Source organism: Mus caroli, chromosome 7, assembly GCF_900094665.2.
Source record: "Mus caroli chromosome 7, CAROLI_EIJ_v1.1, whole genome shotgun sequence".
Classification (NCBI taxonomy): Eukaryota; Metazoa; Chordata; class Mammalia; order Rodentia; family Muridae; genus Mus; species Mus caroli.
In genome coordinates, this window is record NC_034576.1 from 141,270,009 (window position 1) to 141,292,882 (window position 22,874).

At 44.4% G+C, this 22,874-nt stretch overlaps 1 protein-coding gene across 5 annotated transcripts in view; it reads left to right on the plus strand.

Annotated features, from left to right (window-relative positions):
• The first annotated feature begins 17,162 nt into the window (after window positions 1-17,162).
• Window positions 17,163-22,874, plus strand: part of Lrrc27 (leucine rich repeat containing 27) — a 31,509-nt gene continuing 25,797 nt past the window's right edge. For 3 of the 5 annotated variants that reach the window (XM_021167926.2, XM_021167930.2, XM_021167931.2), the window contains exons 1-3: window positions 17,449-17,527; window positions 18,838-19,122; window positions 22,241-22,371. In XM_021167926.2, coding sequence (XP_021023585.1) covers window positions 18,886-19,122; window positions 22,241-22,371 — 368 coding nt within the window. In that variant the 5' untranslated portion in view covers window positions 17,449-17,527; window positions 18,838-18,885. The other 2 variants (XM_021167927.1, XM_021167929.2) reach the window with 2 other exon arrangements.

Sequence of the window (22,874 nt, forward strand, 5' to 3'; positions counted from 1 at the left end):
CACTCTTGCTGTCATGTGGCACACACATACCATACGCACCGTGATGGTGATGGTGATGATGATGATGATGGAGGTGATGATGGTGGTGGTTTTAGATAAACACATGGGGGCTGGTGAGATGGCTCAGTGGGTAAGAGCACCCGACTGCTCTTCCGAAGGTCCTGAGTTCAAATCCCAGCAACCACATGGTGGCTCACAACCATCCGTAATGAGATCTGACTCCCTCTTCTAGAGTGTCTGAAGACAGCTATAGCGTATTTACATATAATAAATAAATAAATCTTTAAAAAAAAAGATAAACACATGGAACAAAATCTTGAATGGTGAGAGATCCTGCCTTCTTGTGCTCTGCTGCTATGGGATAGCTACCTGGAGACTAAGCAGACCCTTTGGGGAATCAACCAACCTTTTCACAGGGATTGCATTTCAGATACCCTTGCATATCAGATATTTTCATAACAGTAGCAAAACTACAGTTACAAAATGGCAACAAAATAATTTCATGGTCACTACAACATGAGGAACTGTATTAAAAGTAGCAGCATTAGGAAGGTTGAGAACCACTGGCCTAGGGGCTCAGGAGCAGGACCAATTTGCTACCTCCCTTCTCACTTCCAGGGGTGCCATGCTTACCCAATTTGTTGGATATAAAATCAGGGTAATGTCTCTAGCTTCCAGCACTGTGAAGGTGGTCATGTGGTTCTCTTCAGGAGTATCCAGTATCACTTTAAATTAAAATGGAATTATAAAACCTACCTACTAGTTTGTCAAGAGTGAAGACCCTATCAAGGTTCTGGGAACGAAGCCATCCTCCTTTCTGCATCAACCCCATCCTTGCTCCTCAGGGAATCCCATACAAACACTTCCAGAATCTTTAGAGAAAGGCCAAACCAATTCCCCGCATCATCTGGGTTTAGCAGCCCACGATCCTCTTTTCAAAATAGGCTTAGAGCCTCATCTGCTTTTGACACTAGGAAAAAAACAAACAAACAGCAAGTTTTGCAGTAAAACATCAGTCTTTGGGGGTACTAAGGAAATATGGTCTCCCTGGTGACAGTCACCTGCCTTTGCTAGGGACTTCCTACCAGAAGGATTGGGTCTTTCCAATAGGCATTATCTGCCACGAATATATATCGTAGCATCCCTTAGAGAGGTAGTGACACAAGGTCAAGGTCATTGTCCATAGTAACTGGTCATCCCTATGTCCCGGACAGAGCCAGCCCAGCATCCCAACCAGACCAGTGGGATTCTCAGCTTAAAAGTTTTCCCAAAACAGACACATGTGAGGAATAGAGGCACAGCTTCACAATGCGGTTATACCTGCTGACCTGGCCTCAGATGCTCCCTGGATGCTCAGCTGGGACAGGATCTTATGGGTACCATTATTCTTGACAGAGATCTAAAATTGTGGGTAGAGCACTATCTGGACAGGAGATGCTGGACTGTAACCAGTGAAGAAGGCAAGCTGAGCACTAAGCAGGCATGAACTCTTGCCCCCTTCTGCCTGTGGATACAATGTGACCAGCTCCCTCTAGTTCCTGTCACTGTGACTTCCCCACCATGATAGACTGTAACCTGAATTCTGAACCCAAATAAACTTTTTTAAAAAAAAATATGGAACATTTTAGAAATTTTCATGTTATCCCGTTCAGAGGCCATGTTAATTCCTATACCACTCCAATTTTCGTATATATGCTGCCAAAAAGAAATTAACTTTAAAGTTGCTTTGGTCAGAGCACATTTAAAAACAAATATCAACTTCTTTTTAAAAACTAATTTTTAAAAATTTTTTATGCACATTGGTGTTTTGCCGGTATGTATGTCTGTGTGCAGGTGTTGGATACCCTGGAACAGGAGTTACAGTTTTTAGCTACCAGGTTGATGCTGGGAATTGAACCTGGGTCCTTTGGAAGAGCAGACAGTACTTAATCTCTGAGCCATCTCTCCAGCTCTGCTCAGAGTATTTTATCAAATGCTTTGGTAAAGGTAACTAAGAGGCCAGCTGAGCTTTAACTTTTCTGTTGTGTTAAAATGGGAATTTAGCCACACACAGCAGTGGCACATGCCTAGCACTCAGGAAGCACAGGCAGGCAGATTTCTGTGAATTCAACACCAGCCTGGACTACAGAGCAATTTCCAAGACAGTCAGGTTTACACACTGAGATAGATACCTCATCTGTAAACACCAAAAAAGGGGGAGGTATGAGTGGCTCCCATATACTCATATATTTGAATGCTTAGCCACCAAGGAGTTGAACTCTTTGAAAGGATTAGAAGGTGTGGCTTTGTTGAAAAAAAAATGTATCACTGTGCATGGACTTTGAGGTTTCAAACATCCATACCAGGCCCGGGCTTGCTATTTCTCTGCCCATAGATCAGGATACTCCAGCACCATGCTTGGCATGCCTGCCACCATGCTCCCCGCCATGGTAATAATGGACCAGGTTTCTGAAACTGTAGCCTAGATCCCAGTTAAATGCTTTCCTTTGTAAGAGTTGCCCTAGACAGTGCTCACAACAATAGAACAATGACTAAGGAACATAAGAATGTCCTGAAGTGTAACAAGGAAACACCCCCATGTGTCCTCCACCTAGCAGTTCATCTTCTTGTTCCCAGTCTGCTGACTAGGGCTTTGCCTGGATAGGAATCCTGGGTAGGCAAGGACAAACTCTTCCAATGCTGATCAGCAGGGAATAGTGGTCCCAGGCTTGCAGGAGAAGCAGCAAGTGCTGTCCTCTGGTGTTACAGTTCTGGTGCAGTCCTTGGGGAACTATATCCTTAATTCTCCAGGTCCTCCTAGAAGGCCAGGTTGCTCAGCCCTTGACAGTGACCCCTGCTACAACTGTAGTCTGGGCGCAACCACTGCTGTCTTATAGTGGGCGTGGTCTCTGCCACTGTGACCATCACCTTCGATGCCACTCATCGGCCACTGGTACTTCTTCCTTCATATTACCAGCTCAGCACTAAAAGCACAAACACACTCAGGGGACAGAGAGGGAGCCCAGGAGGCTGTCTCTCCTATGAGACTCTAAGCAGCACCAATTAGAGCACATTGCCCATGCAAACAGAAGCTTGTGTTTGAACCAATGGCAGAACTGGTATAATAATAATAATAATAATAATAATAATAATAATAATAATAATAATAATAATAATGTTACAACATTTTATTCCTACCTAGATACATATTGGAACAATATAAGAGAATGTTAATAGCTAAAGTGACTGCAAAGATAAACAAATGTGTTTTATTAAGCTATGATTTCATTCCTGTTCTTATTAGCTTTGAATATGTTATTGAAAGTGAATATAAGAAAGCATGAGGAAGTAAGAGTTTCATCGTGTTGAAGGCATATTAACCAACTTATTTTCATCTGTTGCCTACTGTGGTAGATACAATTTGACACACAATTAGCATTACTGAAGGACAGACAAAGTATCTATAGGCAGACTGCAGGTGACAGCAAACATAAATTTCCTTCCCAGCCACTTGCCTCACTGTTTATAAAATACCAAATACCAGAGGGTCTTCATTAAGAAAACAAACAGGCAAACAAAACAAATAATAATTTAGAAGAAAGAAAGAGCAAGCACAAGAAACATGTCCAGAGAGATACCCATAAAGACACAAAATCAGAAACCATAATATACCAGCAAAAGACCAGAAAAGAAAAGAAAAAAGAAAAGAAAAGAAAAGAAAAGAAAAGAAAAGAAAAGAAAAGAAAAGAAAAGAAAAGAAAAGAAAAGAAAAAAAGCCCAAAAGTCTACAATAATACCAGAGTTTGTTGCGTTGTGGCCATCTACTTCTGGGCATGGGAGCTATCCTTAAGTGTGATTAATATACTCATGAGACTTCATTGGAGGAAATTAATTTTTCCTTTGCAAGTGAATGTCAGCTTCTTGGTGAGGGGTGGAAGCCTTCCACTTCCTCCTCTTGGCACTGGGACCCAATCCGACTTGAAGCTGTGCATCCCCACAGAACATCCTATGCCTCCTGCCACAGTCCCCGTGAGTTCCGATGTGTGTCAGCCCTCTTGTGCCTGGAAGATACTGTTTCCTTGGTGTCATCTATCCCTCTGGCTCTTAAAATCTTTGTGTCTCCTCTTCTGCATGGATCCCTGACCTCTGAGGGAAGGGGTGTTGATGAAGACAGCCTACTTAGGACCCAGTGTTGGTCTCTCACTCTCTGCACATTGTCCAGTTGTGGGTTTGTGTTAGCTCCTGTCTGCTCTGCAAGGAAATTTCTCTGATGATGACTGAGCAAGGCACTGATCTATGTGTGTAGAAGAATGCTTTGACAAATCTTTTTATTGCTATATTCCTTTTGCAGTACACAGTATTCGGTTTTCCCCAGGTCTCCATATAGTTATACAGATTTCATATGATCCCTCAATGGCTCTTAGTGTTAGCTGTCCTTGCCTGTAGTCCTCCTTCCCTCCTCTTTCCTCCCCCTTCTATTTAATCCTTTTGCTCATCCTGCCCATGATTTTACATAACTATATATTCTGTTTCCCCTTCATTGGAAAACCCTGCTTGTGGACGTTGTACATCGTGGTGCGCACTAGGCTCCGCACCACGATGTACAACGTCCACAAGCAGTGAGATTTATTTATTTATTATATGTAAGTACACTGTAAGCTGTCTTCAGACACTCCAGAAGAGGGCGCCAGATCTCGTTACGGATGGTTGTGAGCCACCATGTGGTTGCTGGGATTTGAACTCTGGACCTTCGGAAGAGCAGTCGGGTGCTCTTACCCACTGAGCCATCTCACCAGCCCCCCTGGTCCTTTATTCTACATCCCTGGGTAGCATGTCTATCAAAGGCTTAAAAACTGACATCCATATACAAGAGAATATATACAATATTTGTCTTTTGGGGTCTGGGTTACCTTACTCAGAACAATTTTTTCTTAGCGCCAACCATTTATTTGCAAATTTTATGATTTGGGTTTTTTTTTTTACAGCCAAATAATATTCAATTATGTAAATGTACCACTTTTTTGTTATCCATTCATCTGTTGATGGGCATCCAGGGTGTTTCCAATTTCTGGCTTTTATGAGTAGAGCGGCAATGATCATGAATGAGCAAGTGTCTCTGCAATAGGATGTGGAGTCCTTTGGGTAGATGCCCAGGAGTGGTATAGCCGGATCTTGAGGTAGATCTATTCCCAGCTTCCCGAGGAACTGCCCCACTGATTCCCATAGTAGCTGCACACGTTTGCACTCCCACAAGCAATGAATAAGTGTTCTCCTCCCCCGACACACACACACACCATCACCAGCATGAGCTGCTTTACTGATCTCGGCCATTCTGAAATCTCAGAGTGGTTTGGATTTGCATTTCCTTGATGATTAAGGAGGTTGAACATTTCTTTAAGTGCTTCTCGGCCATTTGTGTTTCATCTTTGGAGAACTTTGTTTAGATCTGTACCCCTGTTTTTAATTGTTTTCTTCATGTCATTCTTTAGTTCTTTGTCTTAGAGATCGGCCCTCTGTTGGATGTATAATTGGTAAAGAGTATCGCCCATTCTGTAGCCTCTGCTTTGTTCAATCGCTGTCCTATACAGAAGCTTTTCAGTGTCATGAGGTCCCACTTATTAATTGTTGATCTTAGTGCCTGTGCTAACAGTTCAGAAATTCTTACCCTGTGCCAATGAGTTCAGGACTATTCCCCACTTTCTTTTCTATCAGGTTCAGTGTGTTTGATTTTATGTTGAGGTCCTTGATCCATTTGGAGTTGAGTTTTGTGTGAGGTGATGAGTATGAATCTGTTTGCATTCTTCTACAAGCTGAAATCCAGTTGACCAGCACCATCTGGTGAAGATGCTGTCCTTTTTCCCTGTGTATTTTTGGCTTGTCAAAAAAATAAAAACAGAAACAAAAAACACAAACAAACAAACAAAAAAACGAAAAACAAAAAACAAGTGCCCAGGTTGGAGAGATGGCTCAGTGATTAAGAGCACTGACTGCTCTTCCAGAGATCCTGAGTTCAATTCCCAGCAACCACATGGTGGCTCATAACCACCTGTAATAGAATCTGATGCCTTCTTCTGCTGTCTGAAAACAGCTACAGTGTATTCACATAAATACAATAAATAAAAATGTAAAAGATCTTAAAAAAAAAAAAACAAAAACAAAAAACAAATCCCCCTGGGCTGGAAAGATAGCCAAGAGGTTAAGAGCACTGTCTGCTCTTCTAGAGGTCCTAAATTCAATTCCTAGCCACCACATGGTGGCTCACAACCATTTACAGTGAGATCTGGTGCCCTCTTCTGGCCTGAAGGCATATATGCAGGCAGAACGGTGTATATGATATAAATAAATACATCTTTAAAAGAAAGAAAAACATGTGTGTGCCCATAGGTGTGTGGGCACGTGTATGGATCTTTAAGTGTTTCTCGAGCAGTTTAACTTCAGTGTGTTTTTAGGCCAGTACCATGATGAAATTTTGTTAATATGGTTTCTATTACTCTGTAGTGCAATATGAGGTGGGGGATGGTATTATCTCCAGCAATTCTTTTATTACTCGAGATTGTTTCTATTTTTTTTAATATTTCCTTATAAGGTTGACTATTGTTTTGATTTCTGTAACTGTGTTAGAATTTTGAACAGAATTGCATCGAAACTGTAGACTGCTTTTTGTAGGATGGCCATTTTCACTCTATTAATCCTACCGATCCATGAGCATGGGAGATTTTCTCATCTTCTGCTGTCTTCTTCAAACTTTTTCTTCAGTGTCTTAAGTGTTCTATTATACAACTATTTCACTTGCTTGATTAAAATTATCAAGGGTTTGGGGTTCGTTTGTTTGTTTGGGGTTTTTTCTTGTTTTGCTATTGTAAAAGGTACTGTTTCCACGATTTCTTTCTCAGTCTCTTTGTCATTTGTGTATGGGAAGGCTACTGACTTTTGTGTGCTAGCTTTGCATCTTGCTACTTTGCTGAACATGTTTATCAACAATAGAAGTTTCCTGCTACAGATTTTAGAGTTTTATGTAATAAAATCATACCTGCAAATAAAGATACTTTAACTTCTTTCTTTCCTATTTGTATTCCTTTGATCTCCTTCTGTGGTCGCACTGCTCTAGCTAAGACTTCAAGTACCTGATTAAATAGGTATGAAAGAGTGGACATCCTTGTCTTGTTCCCAGTGGAAATGCTTTGAGTTTCTCCTCACTTAGGTTGATGTTGGCCCTGAGCTTGCTGTACATTGCCTTTATTATATTGAGGTATGTCCCCGTGTCCTTAGTCTCTCCAGGACTTTTATCATGAAGGGACGCTGGATCCTGCCAAAGGCTTTTGCTGCAGCTAATAATTATGTGCTTTTTATCCTTCAGTCTGTTTATATGGTGGGTTACACTTATTCATTTATATGTGTTTTACCATCCCTGCATTTCTGAGATGAAATATTCTTGGATTTGGTTGGTATTTTACTGAGCATTTTTGCTATGTAGGGTCTTTTTGTGGTTTCAGTATCAGGGTAATTGTGACTTCATAAAAAGAATTAGGTAATGTTGCTTCCATTTATATTGTGCATAATATTTTGAGGAGTACTGATGTCAATCCTTCTTTGAAGATCTGGAAAGATTCTTCCATGAATCCATCTGGCCCTGTTTTTGTTTTTGTTTCTATTGGGGGACTTTTAATCACTGTTTCTATTTACTAGGTGTTATGAGTCCTTTAAAATTGTTTATATGATCTTGATATAACTTTTGTAGATTGTTTATATCAAAATTTTTATCAATTTCTTATAGGTTTTTCCAGTTTGATGGAGTACAGATTTTTAAAGTATATCCATATGATTCTTTAGATTTCTATTGCAATGTCTGTTGTTGGTCCATTGTATGTCTAATGTATGTCTATTGTAATGTCCCTTTCTCATCTCTAACTTTATAAGTTTGAATCTTCTCTTCATCTTAGTTAATTTGGCTAAGGGTTTATCAGTCTTGCTGATTTTCTCAAAGAATCAACTCTGTTTCTTTGATTCTTTGTATCATTTGTTTTGGTTGTTGTTTCTTTTTTATTAATTTCAGCCCTAAGTTTGATCATTTCTTGCTGTCTACACTTTTGAGTGTTATTTCTTCTTTTTGTTCTGCCACTAATATGAGCTCTCTGCTATTTATTAATTCATTGTACTGACTGCTATGAACTCATCTCTTAGAACTGCTTTCATTGGGTCCTATAGATTTAGTTATGCTGTTATCATTTTTATTCAGTTCTAAAAAGTTTTTATAATCTCTTTAATTTCTATCTTGACCCATTTTTTTCATTCAGCTCAGTTTTCTTGAATTTGCACATTCTATCATTGATATCCAGCTTTAATTTATGGTGGTCAGCTAAGATGCAGACTACTATTTCAATTTTCTTAAATCTGTTGGGTCTCTGTTGTCCACACATGTGGTCAGGTTTGGAGAAAGTTCCATGAGCTCTAGAGAAAAGAACAAATTCTTTTGTATTTGGGTGAAATGCTCTGTCTAAATCTACTATGTCCATTTGTTTTATGATGTCATTTAGAGCCAGAATTTCTGTTTAGTTTTTGTCTAGAATTGGGTATAGAGGTCGTCCACTCTCACCGTGTGAGGGTTAATATGTGAGTTTTAGCTATAGTAGTGATTTTTTTATGAACTTGAGTGCCTTTGTGTTTGGTGCATGAATGTTTAGAAATGTAGTATCTTCTTGGTGGATTTCTTTTAATTTAATAAGTATATAATAACCTTCCCTACCTCTTCTGATTCCGGTTTAAAGTTTATTTTGTCCAATATTAAAATGGCTGTCCCTGCTTGTTTCTTGGGTCCATTTGCTTGGAATATCTTTGTTCATCCTTTGCCCTGAGGTGATGTTTATCCTTGATGGCAATGTGGGTTTCTTGGATGCAGCAAAAATATAAATCCTGTTTTCTAATCCAACCTATAAGTAAATATCTTTTTATTGGGGAATTGAGATCATTAATCTAGAAAGTTATCAATGAGCAGTGTTTATTGATTCCTGTTATTTCGTTGTTACAGTGTGTGGATCCCCACCCTTCTTTCGATTTGCTACTATGGAATTATTTGTGTGTGTGTGTGTGTTTTCTTGGGTATGTTTAACCTTTTCAGACCTTCTAGTGCCTTCTGTAGAGCTAGAGTGGTAGACAAAAATTGCTGAAATTTGGTTGTTTTTTTTTTTAATTAATTTATTTATTTTATTTATTATATGTAAGTACACTGTAGCTGTCCTCAGACACGCCAGAAGAGGGAGTCAGATCTCATTACGGATGGTTGTGAGCCACCATGTGGTTGCTGGGAATTGAACTCCTGACCTTTGGAAGAGCAGTTGGGTGCTCTTAACCGCTGAGCCATCTCACCAGCCCCCGAAATTTGGTTTTATTATGAAATGGTTGTTTGTTGGTTTTGGTTTGGTTTTGTCTATTGTGATTAAAATTTTTGATGAGTACAGTAGTCTAGGCTGGAATCTGTGGTCCTTTAGAGTCTATAGAACATCTGTCCTGGCCCTTCTGGTTTTTTAGTTTTCACTAGAGTCAGGTGTTATTCTAATAAATCTGCATTTATATGTTACTTGGTCTTTTCCCCTTGCTGCTTTTAATATTTTCTTTAATATCTTCTACACACATGCACACGCACGCGTGCATGCGTGTGCGTGTGTGTGTGTGTGTGTGTGTGTGTGTGTGTGTGTGTGTGCATTTGGTGTTGCTTCTTCTACCTTGATAGGCAACCTCCTATAAGTTGCAGAAATTTTCTTCTACGATTTTGTTGAAAATAATTTCTTTTGACCTGGGTTTCTTTCCCTCCCCCACCTCCCCATTCCTATTATTTATAGAATTTTTTTTATAATGTCCCAGATTTCCTCGATGTTTTGTGCCTAGATTTTTTTTTCTTTAGAATTAACATTTTCTTTGACAGAGGTAGCCATCTCTTCTACTTTGTCTTCAATGCCTGGGAGTCTCCCTTCCAAGACTTAAATTTGGTAAGTGAAGTTTATCTCTGTGATTTTTGATCGACTTCCTAAATTTTTCTTTTCCAGTTTCATTTCATTTGGGGTTTTTGCTGGTGTTTTCCAGTCTATTTCTTTTTTTGAATTCTATGTTAATGTTGTGAATTGTTGCCATTATTTCATTCTATTGTTCGTGTTTTCTCAGACTTCATGACAGGATTTCTCTATGCCCTTTTTAAGGCCTTGGACATATTCATCGCTGTTCTGAAGTCTTGTCCTTGTGCTTCGGCTGTATTGCATCTTCCTAGCCTACTGAAGTGGGGTTATTATGTTCTAGTGGAAGCATATGGTCTTGGCTGTTAATGTTTGTATGTCTGTAGAGGAATCTGGGAAGAAAGTCACCTGAAAACAGGCTGCTACAGGCTCTGAGTGAGACAGGCAAGATCATAATGGTGGAAAAGAAAGACAGTGAAAATTGCCAACCTGAGTCCTAGCCTGGTGTGACTACTGGAAAGCCAGGTAGGAGCATTGGTAGGGCCACAGGAGGAGGAAAGCTGGGTCCACACTAAGGCTCAGTCAAGTCCCCAAAGAACAGAGATCTGGTGAGTGGAGAGGCACCTGGAAGCCTCTTTTTTGTTGTTTTGTTTTCTTAAGATAGGGTCTCATGTATGCCAGGCTGGTATTCTGAACTTTGGGTCCTCTACTTCCAGAGTTCCAGGTTACAGGCATGGGCCACAACATCCAGTTTATGCAGCCCTGGGGATGGAACCCGGGGCTTTGTGTATGCTGAGAAAGCACTCTTCCCAGGGAACCATGGCTCTGGGTCCATCATAGTCTGGGTGTTCACTTTCAGCACAGCAGGTTTTATGGTCGGAGCTGGTCTAACAAATACTGAGTTCTGAACATGAGTCACAAAAGCACTTCCTAAAAGTGGACAAGCTGACCCTGGAAGGAGGCGACATGGCTCTTGGTCCCCTTTACATATGTTGTACCCCATAAACCAACAGCTCCCCCGGGTGTGTTTGATTCTGAAGCATGCAGCATGTGCATCCTTTTTCAAAGTTGCAGCTTCTTTGAAAACCAGTGTAACAAGCTGAAGGTGCAGAAGTGGTCAGAACTGAAGAGAAATAGAGAAATTCAAAATTCAAGTTCTTGGATAGCCATGGAGACCAGAAATAAAACACTAGTTTCCAAATTACTGGAAAGTCTCTCATTGGTCCAGACACTTTTACCAAATGTGGTTTTACCAAGGTTACTCCTGATCCATGATCCCTCCAGAACAGATGGAAGCCGGCTTTCTAATCATTTGAAGCAATATTCAGAAACAAGAATTCTGTTCATCTGTATACCACAGGAAACTGTATCTGACATTATGCACAGGCCCTACTTTGGGTGGCATCCACAGACCACCTTTGTTGGAGGACTCTGACAGGTACCAACTGTCATAACCACCTCTCTGAAGACAGTTACTGCCCACTTCCGCCCTTCCCCTTCATAATCTCTATTATCAACCAGTCACGGTGATTTTCTTCTTGGCCACCAGAGGGCAGTGTACTCTCTTTGGCCTAAGTGAAAATGGTTGCAGGGTAACCGCTCCATCTGAAATGGCCTGTGCCTTCAGGAGCCAGTTGCAGTTGTCTCAGTACATCTATGGGTTGTTGAAAATAGTTGTGATGGTCTAAGGGTTTGGCTGGAGGTTTGGCTGCCAATCCTTTGGCTCGAGGCCACAAGGACAGCAAAGGAGAGTCCAACAGATGTTAATTGGAGATCCAAATCACCCCACCTCCCATGGTCTTTACTGACTAGCAGGAAGGAGTGCTTACTGTAAGACGTTAGAGAGCTTAACATGAGCACTCACCATGACTTTGAGTGTTCTGACAGTATTTAGCATCTGCCTAAATACCTTGGAAGATGGATTTTCCCTCCTCTATCTGCCTCTGACCCTGTCATCAGCCTCCCACACCCATTTCCTGCCTCTCCCTGGACTGGGCTGACTGTCAGCTCTCCCTGCCAAGTTAGTCCTACGGTCTGGTTAACACACCAGATTTATTCCCAACTTTTGTGGTGACTGGGAGAAAAGATGCAGGCATGGTGGGACCCGTTCCTTTGGGGGTCTCTCTCCCTGGCCTGTAAATGACATTTCCCTATGTCCTCACAGACTCCATAGTTCTGTGGCAGTGTCTGAGCTCTTCTTACAAGGATACTAGTCACACTGGATCAGGGCCCACTTAGAAATCCACATCTCACTGCAGTGACCTCTCTAACGGCCTTGTTTCCGCCGAGTGTCATGATGAAGAACTGGGGTCGAGACTCCAATGAGTGAACACAGATTCTGCCCTTGATAGAGCTCCAGCCAGGGACTTTTCCAGCCGATAAAGACTTTCCTGATTGCTCAGCCCTCATTAGTAAGATATCTCCCTGGTACCTTCCTGGAACCCTCAAGTCTGCCAGAAGCATTTCTTGTTTATTGAGCCACCCCTACATGCTGGCACTTCTTGGGGGCCAGTGTGCAAACCCTGATGAACCTCACACGGACCAGTCCATTCCCATTCTCTTGTATGTTTCCTTTCTCTGATCTCACTGAATCCAGCTCCACCCTCTCTTATCCCTCCTTCTCCCTTTATGAGTCCCAGATGTAATAGCATTTTTAGGGTTTTCTTTAAAACAGAGAGAGAGAGAGAGAGAGAGAATAGTATACGACTATTGTTATAATCCCAGGTGTGGGATATGGGACTACTTCAGATTGTCCACGGCAGCTGACGATGATTTGCCTTGTGCTCTAACAGGGGCATGATTTTGTCCGCTGCAGATAGTTTCTGTGATTGTGTGACATATGGAATCCTGGGGACTTTTCAGAAGGTGTATAAGTGCTAGGACCCCAAAAGGCAGGGTTCGTGGTGGTTTGTTAAGTAGTCAGACACAAAGAAGGAGTGGGGAGGGGAGAAGGGAGAGGGAGAGAGACAGGGAGAAGAAAAGGAAGAAGAAATTAGATATCCTGTTGGCAAAGATCAAACTTGCCCCCAAGGAACTTGACACCCTTAATCAGCAGGAAGTATTCTAACATAATGATGCCCCCTTTCTCCTCTATTCTTTTTTTTTTTTCCTCTCATACCTAGTGTTACAGGTTGAAAAGGGAGAAGAAGAAAGAATCCAGAAAGTAGCAAAAGACAGCTATGCCCAGAGACCTAGAGTCCAGGATAAACTCAGCCTGCTCTTGCCCCATTTGTAGTTATTACAGACTAAGCTTGTTCTGAACCCACACTAGTCTGGCCTTACTTATTTGTGACAATATGAGCCCATGTCCAATCATAGCCCCATTCTGTACACCCCTGGCATGTCCTGCCATCCCTCTTCCCAGCCTGGGACACTGGGATGCTCCTCCATCTTGTTTTGCTTCAGCATTATCATTCACTCTTTCTGTCCCTTAATTTTGCTTAGCTTTAGCCATTGCAAGGGTGTGTCACACTGAGGTCCCCACACACTGCTGCTGGCAGCCATTTCTCAGTCAGTAAGAGGTGTGAGATGCTCCGTTGACTCATGAAATTCACTAATCCATGTGTCCCCTTGTCTTCTGCAGTTCTTTGATTAATCAAGTGAGACTTCTGCAGACATGCTGGCCCAGCAGAGGCACATCTCCCACAGCTGCTCTAAGAAGAACCTAGAGTCATAAGATGTGACCATTGCCGGGCGTGGTGGCGCACACCTTTAATTCCAGCACTCGGGAGGCAGAAACAGGTGGATTTCTGAGTTCGAGGCCAGCCTGGTCTACAGAGTGAGTTCCAGGACAGCCAGGGTTATACAGAGAAATCCTGTCTCGAAAAACAAAACAAACAAACAAAAAAGGATGTGACCATTGTGCACAGAACTCTCTATAGTTCCTGTGTTCAAGTACCCAGTAGCTCCCCAAGGTGCCTACAGACACAGTTCCCAGCAGGGGGGCCCTGTGATTGCTAGCACATGGACATTACACCAAGTGTCCCATTTTGCCAACAAATATCTATAATGAGAGAGAGAGAGAGGAAAAAAGAGAGACATGAAAAATGAGGTTTGCACCCCAGGGGGAAAGCTTTAGTGAGCTGGTAGATGGCCCATGAGCACAGAGCTGGGTAACTCTAAGGAAGGACCATTCTGAGGAGGGGAGGAGGGAATAGTGAGGTGCCATGGTACTCCGGTCGAGTCAGCCTGTCAGGCAGGGATGCCTAAAAGCTGCTCATGAGGCAAAAAGAGTTTCAAGGAAGCTCTCCTCCTGGAGTCTGGCGTTCTCTTAATTCTCCATTCCCGCATTAGTCTAGTGTATGGATCCACGTGCTCTCTTTCAGTATCATCCTATTATAAGTGCCTTTTAAGATTGAATTCTGACATAGCTAAAGCCTCAGTGTTCCAACAGTCCTAGAGCGTCCTTGAGCAAGACCTTGGGCTTGGAATTCAGTACTGCCCCTGGTATTACACTATCTCTTTGAGTAAAAGTTAGGTCACTGCCCTTCACAGGAATCTACCATCACCAAGGAAGAAAGAAGTTTCTGACCGTAGGAGAAACCAGAATAGATACTTAGAATTATAGCTGAGTTACACCAATATACAGGAATTTACAATGGTTTAGGAAGCAGATAGGGCTGTGGTTTTAGAGTATTGCATTATTCATGAGATGGTTAGCTAGAACGGAACTCCCTAGTTAGAACCATGACTTGGGTGTGAAAGCCCTTGCCCTAAGAGAGTAAAGACCTCACACCTGGCTTCTAAGACTATAGCTGAGTTACACCCATACACACGTATTTACAATGGCCTAAGGGGAAGGTGGACTATACAAGAGACTAAAATAGGAACTATGGCAAGGATGCGAAGCCCTTGACCCTGGCTTCTAAGATTAGTGAATCTTAGGTGGAGTCCTTGTTGATCCCAGTTGTTATCAATGAATTCTATCCCAGGTGGTTCCCGTTAGACCTTTTGTGTTTGCATTCCTCTGTTTTANGTAAGATTCCGGTTACCTCATTTGTACCTTTCGATATGTCACCCAACTTCCTTATTGTCTTCCACATAAAAAGTCTGATGCTCGATTTGACATTACATTCAGATTCCACACGACCTCTTCTGTGTGCATCTGTTTGTCATTCATCCACGCTTTGCCCACCCGCGACTAGAGACCCGTTCCACGCAGACAAAGGGGCCCAGAGGGCCTGCGGCAGTGAGGGGTTGCTAGCAATGTGAGTCAATGTCAGGGTATAGACATGTAATAAAATGACAGGAAAAGGCTGGGAAGAGCCTGAGCACAGGACATAGTCCCCACCAGGCACAGAATGAAACCTGGTATGCACCTAGAAACACAGGGATGCAGATTTCGGAAGGGTTTCAGATTCCTTCACTGAAATGGCAGTGGGGCTGGCAGCAGCCTTTTCAACAGCAGCCAGCAAGCAATATCTTTAAAATTCTGATAGGAAATTGCTGTCAACAAGGAACTCCGTACCAGTTAAACAGTCATTCAAGAATTAGACGAAAATAAAGAGGGTACATTCATAAGCTTAAGGAGAATAGCCCAGAAACACTTGCCAAGAGAACTACTCAACAGAGGCGTTTTAGCTGGGTAATAAGTGAGCACACACAAAAACAGCAAGATGAGTTCCTACATATAATTAACTACCAGATACAAAAACCAATTCGATGGGCTTCTAAGGGAAATCAAAACTCAAGACAACCGTAGGATGAAGCAGTGGGCTGAGATGCTGCTAGGCTGGAGTACCCAGTGGCTCCCCGAGGTGCCTATGGACACCAGTTCCCAGCACATGAACATTACAGCAAGTATCTCATTTTGCCAATCAAATGTGTATAAATTAATGTCCAATTTTGGATATAATTTTATTTTCCTAGTAGCAGGGAAGGTGGAGCATATGTATTTGTGTGTGTACATATCTGCACACATATGTGGGTGGGTATATGTACATATGTAGAGGTTGAATGTCAACTATGGGTGTTGTTCCTAAGGAGCTGTTAACATTTTTTTGTTTTGTTTTTTGACACAGGGTCTCACTGGCTTGGAGCTCTCACAGTGGTTGAGGCTGGTCGGCCGGTGAGCCCTCAGAATCCACTTGCCTGTCTCCCAAGAACAGGAATTATCGGCATACACTGCTGCGCCTGAATTTTTTTAATGGATTCTGGTGGTCCCATGAGTACGTGGCAAGCATTCCACTGAGAGCCACCAGAAAGGGGCCTCTCGGGTGGCCTGCGTGGCCAGGCAGGAATGCCCTGCCTGCTCTGCATCCCAAAGCTCCTCACAGCACCTCCTGACCCCAAGCTTCATCAACCTGTAACCAATAGAACACTCGGGGGAATTCCAGCTGCCAGCACCCACCTCTGCAGTGTTGAAGGGACATCAGGAGACATTTGATCAGAGGGCTACTGGGCTCCCACGACTCTTGAGTTTCCTAGGTTTTATTGTTTTCTTGTTTGGGGATATTTTCTTACAACTTACTCCCATCTCACTTTCAGTCCTAAAGAATATATTAGTAAACGAATTGAAACTTCTAGTCTATTATTTAAATTTATTATTGCATTCATATAGGGGATACCACAGGACAGCTCTGTGGAATTGGTTCTCCCCTACCTAGGTTCTAAGCATTAACTCATCTTGCTGGCTTGAGTAAACCAAATTTGCTGTTGTTTTAGATCTAGACTTCCACTTTGGTTCCATCTTATACTTTCAGTTCCGTCCTGCTTTGCTACTTCAAAAATGTTTAGCAAGATTATATCACTGGGCACGTTAGCTAAGGGCACAATTCAGTGTCTAGGCCAGTTCATTTCTGATAGTTTCCCTTAGAACTGATGACGTGTCATGTTGCCCTGTGTGTGACACATTACTCACTAAAAACTGTGGAAATTGCTAAGATCTCAACTTCTGGCCTCTAGAAAGGAGTGACCCATATCACTTCATTGGTCAGGATCCTCTGGGATCCGCAGCGGGCCTTCTATCCCCACCAGATCTGATACTACGGCAGTTTACCACGTTCCCGTAATTTCTCTTTTCCGGAGGGATCCTTTTTCTCTAGAGGTTTAGGGTCTATGGACCTGGTTGATCTGCCTCCCAGAATACCCTGCTCTGCAGGTTTCTAAATGGAGAAGGACAGCCTCCAAGTTTCCACACTAGGAGAGTCTGTGCAGATCCAGGCCCCAGGACAAAAGGGCCAGCAAACGCTGCACCAGCCTGGAAAGCCGAGAGCGCAGCAGTGCGGCAGCTGCTTCTGCGCAGGCGCGGAGGGCAGCGGTCAGTTCCAGAGGCCTGAGGCCCGAGGGTCCATTGCCCTGGAAGACGGTCTGGACAGCAGAAGCATCACTCGACCTCCTTCGGGTCCCCAAGCCCTCCCCGAACCCACCAGCCCTTCCTCTCAAAGTTTCTTTCTGGCCTTGACGCCCACCTCCAGCATAAGAGGCGGTAAGCGCACGCGTACCGAAGCCATCCCAAGCCAGACCCGCGGCTTGATGCCCTCCGGCCTCCGTACCGCAGCAGCGTCTCCATGGCGACCTTGTAAGCCGCGCTGTTCGCTCGTTTGTTAGGCGGTGCCTGAGCCTCTCGGAGGCGGGGCAGCCGACGTGTCAGGGCGGAGTCGCAGGTGGGCGGGGAAGAGCAACGGGGCTGGAGGGTGGGATAGCTGTTACGTCAGTCACCGCTGGCCCGCTGCACTGGATGGGGCCGGCCACCATGTTGTGGGGCGGGGTCACAGTCTGGCGGGCGGGAGTAGACACTGGCTTGAGGAGACTGCCACTTAGAGCAGTGAGTCTGGTCTGCTGGGGGTCCTGTGAACGTCAGCCTTTGATGGCGTGGTGGTGGGAGAGAACTATGACTAGGCCCGCTACCCTTTTACAGTGGCCGCACCTGGGAAGATGGGATTGAGGTCCAAAAGTCGAGTTCCCCTACCAGCCCAGTCTGGAAACAGCATCACTAGTCCCCTGCCTCCCTCTTGTCCACACATTTTCCTTACAATGTAATTTGATGGAGGCAGAATCTTTCCTCCTATTTCCAAGGTGTAGGAAAAAAAAATCCAATAAGCCATAGACTATGCTAAGGCTTGGAGACCTTAGGGAGACCCATTCCCCAGCTTGGGGGTGGCATATCTCCTGCCAACGCAGACCTAGGCTCCCCATGAATTGTACACCTTTAAGACCAGCTCCTTAACTGAAAAGTCACCTGCTCCTTAAAGGAGAGTGAAACTAGGTACGTGTGCCAGTCATTCGGCTGTCCAGTTGGCAGATGATCTTCCAGCCATCCTCTTTGCTTGGATGATTTTGCAAGTAATACTCTGGCTAAGCAACAGGATTATTGAACTAAGATGCAAGGTTGTCATTGCCCAGGTTTTTCCCTAGTGACCACCTAGATACCTCTTTGGTCTGGTCTGGGCCAGTGTGGGAGGCAGGGGTTGGCTTCCTGACTTCAGAGTCTTGGATACAAGAAGCAGAGGAATTTCCAGAGTGGAAATAGGAAACTGTCTTATCTCTTCCCATCTTACATGTGTTTTGCAAACTTGAAAAGTCCCCCTGTGTTTTCATCCTGGATGCTTGTTTCCACTGGTATTTTCCAGTTAAACTGTAGTCAGGTGGCTGTTTGCTTGTCATCTAAGCACTTTGGAGGTAGATACAGGAAGATCAGGAGTTAGAAGTTCACCACAGTGCATTGGAGGCCAGCCCAGGATACTTGAGCCCCACTTCTCGAATCATAATCGTCATTGTCTTCTTCAAACTTTGTGGTACAGTGTGAGGAGCAAAGAATAAGTTACCTCCTTATGTCCCAGCATTTACAAGTTTAAAGCTAAATTCATAGCACTGTTGCTTTTTCAGCAACTCGAGTCCATCCCCCTCCCCCCCCCGTGTGACTTCTGGTTGCTAAGACACACACACCGGCCACCCCCACCCCCCTTGTTTCCAGGTGACTCCATACCAAGAAGGATGAGCAGTGGCCACTGGAGGGCATCACATGGAGGACACCAGCCCCCAAGCAGTGGCCGAGAAGGCTGCTAAAGACCCCAAGGCTGCTAAAGATCTCAAGGATGATGATGCTGCCACCACCAAGAGCTTCCCCGATCACCTTTCCAGAGAGGATGATGATCAAATGGACTTTGAAGGGGCCATCTTTTCTTCCTCACCAGTTTTAGACCTGAGTCAAAGAGGCCTGCGCCATTTGGGAAAGTTCTTTAAAATTCCCAACCTCCAAGTAAGTCCAGATCCTGGGAGGGTTAGGATGCACGCGTGCCTGCAGCCAGAAGCAGAATCAGCTCCGGCCCTTTGTTCCTCTTGTTCAAAGAGGTGAATTCTAGAAGGAGCAAGAGGGTTCGCTGGCGTTTCGCTGGCTGATCACAACAAAGAGCAATTGAGATGCGGTGCCAGGCAACAGAGAGAGCTAGGTGTCAGGATGGGGCAGCTCTTCGCCAACCATGGGTTGTGTTTCTTCATGAGAAAGTTGGGTGGAGATCAGTGCCCAGACATCCTGGGTCTCTGATTTAAAACACATGTTCTTCTGAACTCCCCGGGCACTCTGAAAACACTTGGAAATTTTCTCTCATTCTCATGATGTTACACACTGCTTTCCTTTGTGTCAGACCGGCCTTCAGGGAACTCCCTAGTAAAGTTGCCTTGCCCCTGTGCTTTCTGGAGCAAGCAGTTTTGATGATGGCAGACAGGATAGAGGATGCCGGGGCATTACTGGCACTGCCCTGGTGTCACAGAATGTCCTTAAGTTACATTCAGCTTCATCTGGAACTTAGAGTACTGTGGTATATGGTAAGATGACAAAGTAAAATATATAAAGATCTTGTCAGAAACTTACATCACAGCACTGAGGTAACTCTGCCCACATCTGCTCTCAAGGCATGAGAGGAGCAAGCATTTTGGCCCTCTTTTTGTATATGAGGTCCTGCTGTGTGACTCAAAGTAGCCTCAGATTCAGCAGTCCTTGTGGCCTTGCCAGGCTGGGTATTATCACCTCCCAGGGGGAGTGCATTGTTAGTTACAGGGCCTACCTCATCCAGCTGCTATCATTCACATGTCACTAAGAAGTGAAGCTCTCCTTTCTCAGGAGTCCAATCAAGACGACTATGTAATATGCAATACCCATTGCCTTTATTCAGACAGGAAGGAGGAAATTCCAAAGTCCTTCAGGTCTAACCCAGCCTCATAACTGTCTGAGAAGACAGGCATCGCTATGCCAAAAAGTCTATGAGGTAGTAACTACCCAGAGCTATAGACCATTAGGGGTTAGGGCCTTCATTTTGCAACTGTGTAGCAATCATTCCCAGAAGGTGTAAATTCCACACTAGGGACACTGATGCTCAGAGGACATAGAAAGGAACCCTGTTCACATAGGACCTGGAGGAAGGGCACAGCAGCAGGAGCTTCACTGGCTCCAGACAGCTCGGAGCCAGCCTTGCCAGGCTTGCTGGGGAGGGATAGCATGTTACCCTCTCTGATGTTCACTTTCCGGTGTTCAGAAGGAACCCTGGTTTCCACTCTGAGTATCAGGATTAGCTTACACTGAGAGGAAAAGAGCCATGCCTGAGCTGGTTAAAGTCAAGCAGGGTCATGATAGGATCTTTCATGTGCATGTCTTTGAAGACATGTGTCCTCATGGGCCCAGAGACACATATGCATGTATAAGGATGTGTCTCCTCATGTATGTGGGGACATCTGCCACCATACGACTGTACCTATGTTGGGGGGGGGGGAATGTATCCTCGCATGTCTAGAGACAGGCACATGTGTATGCATGCATGTGGATATGTATTGGTATATGCCTGGGGAATGTATGTGCATGGAGACAGGCATTCTCATGTACGTGGAGGCATACATGTTCTATGTGGGTTATGTACTCTGTGTACGTGGGAGCAAGCATAACATCCAGTCAAGGGCGTGTGTCATACCATGCATGCCTGCTGCCACTCTGCTCTCCAGAGACCATGCCAGCCGCCAGCAGGCAGGGACTGACGGTCTCCAAACCGATGTTCTATTTTCATACTTACAGAACACCACTATTGCAATCAACAATCTTCAAGAACCTGGAAGTCATTTATATCAGGAAGATGGGATCCGTAGAGTTGGGAGCAGTGACACCCCGAGAGGGGGAAGCTGCCAGTGGCTGCCAGAGTAGGAAGGCAGCACAATGGTAATGGCTGACACACTCACACTTACTGTGTGATCTAATGGCTGACACACTCACACTTACTGTGAGATCCTGCCAGGGAAGGCCTGTTGCCTCCCCTATAGGCAAGGACACCCAAGAGCAGAGAGGTGCAGGAGCTTACTCAAGGTCACATAACTAAGAGAGTTTGAACCCTAGAGTTAAACTCAGGAAGTGTTCCTGACACCCAATGCCGCCCCATGGCAAGTGTGGACACAAGTATAAATGTGCAAAACAATGCTTTGACAGCATAAAGCGGCAACATGAATGAAGGCGTTTGAAAAATACCCTGTAAGCCAACCACACTGCAACTATGAAACAACACCTTCATGGGCCGGCAAGACGGCTAAGTAGGCAAAAGTGCTTGTCAAGTAAGCCTGGCGACCTGAGTTCCAGCCCCAGAGCCCGTGTAAAAGTGGAAGCAAAGACCTGGATCCATGGAGTTGTCCTTTGATTTTTACACGTGTGCTGCTGCATGCATGCACACCACGCACGCAACACAAAATGATAACATTTCTAATTTATACTTCTAATATATATTATATATAATCCTACTATAGTATTATATATTTCATATATAGTACACACACACACACACACACACACACACATATACATCCAGGAATTCTCAGTAGAAACTTTCAGAAACAAACTATGTTTTAGTAACATAAAATGTATTCTATTGCATTATTGGTCTTTGTTAACCTCTTGCTATGCTGGCTTCATCGTGGGAGTGCACAGGCAGGAAAGCAGGATGCCCCAGTGCTGTCTATGGTTCCAAGCATCCACTGAGGGGTCAGGACACCACCACACAGGACTCGGATCAAGCAAGCCACATGTATCATGGCTTCTTGCCTGTGTGATGGCCTCTTTCTGTGTGGCTGGTCATCACAGATCATGCCACACAGAATGTATCTGTCTGTGTCCTGTAGCTTCCTCCTCACTGCCCACTGGGAGTGAATCAGGCATGGCTCTTGCTGCTGTTCACTGGGTTTGCTGAGTGTAGCCAGAGAGAGAAGGACAACAGCTGTAGGTTTTCAATCTCTCTGGTTCTTGAGTCTGCTGTTTGGTTTGATGTGTAGCTGTGGCTGTTTTAGACCTTTTGGAGATGGTTTTAAATCCCCCTGGCTGACCAAGCACCCTCTGGTCTCCTGGGAAGCAATTACACCTGCAGAGAAATCTGCTCAGCGAGATTCCCGAGGATTTCTTCCAGCTGCTGCCCAACCTGACGTGGCTGGACCTCCGTTACAACAAGATCAAGGTGCTTCCACCTGGGATTGGCTCTCACAAGTAAGTGTCCTTAGATGTGCAATTAGATCGCCTTGATCCAGGCTGGGCACGTAAGAGGCAGAGGCAGGCAGATGCGTGAGGGCATGAGGGCGTGAGGCCAACTTGGTCTACGTCATGAGCTGCCATCTCAGAATTAAAAAGTCCAGATGGTTCAAAGTGCAGGGTGCATGGCCAGCCATCCCAGGTGAGCCAACCATGTCACGATGGGCTCTCTGACATTTTCCTGGGCAGCTGATTCCACCTGACCCTGCTGTAGGAAGCCAAGATCAAAAGCACACTAAGTATATGAAAACCCAGCCACATGCTGCCATGGGCTGTGGTGAATCCCCCCTGACTATTGGGGAAGAGTTTTGCCCACTTTGGGAAAGCTAGAAACCTCCAAGCAAGCAGTGTGGACTGTCCTACCACATTCCTGCCCCTTGGCTTCCCAGGATTTCCTGGAACTCCCAGTTGCAGAGCCCAGTCTAGCCCACCCTCGGCACCCAGGCTTCCACCCCTGCCCC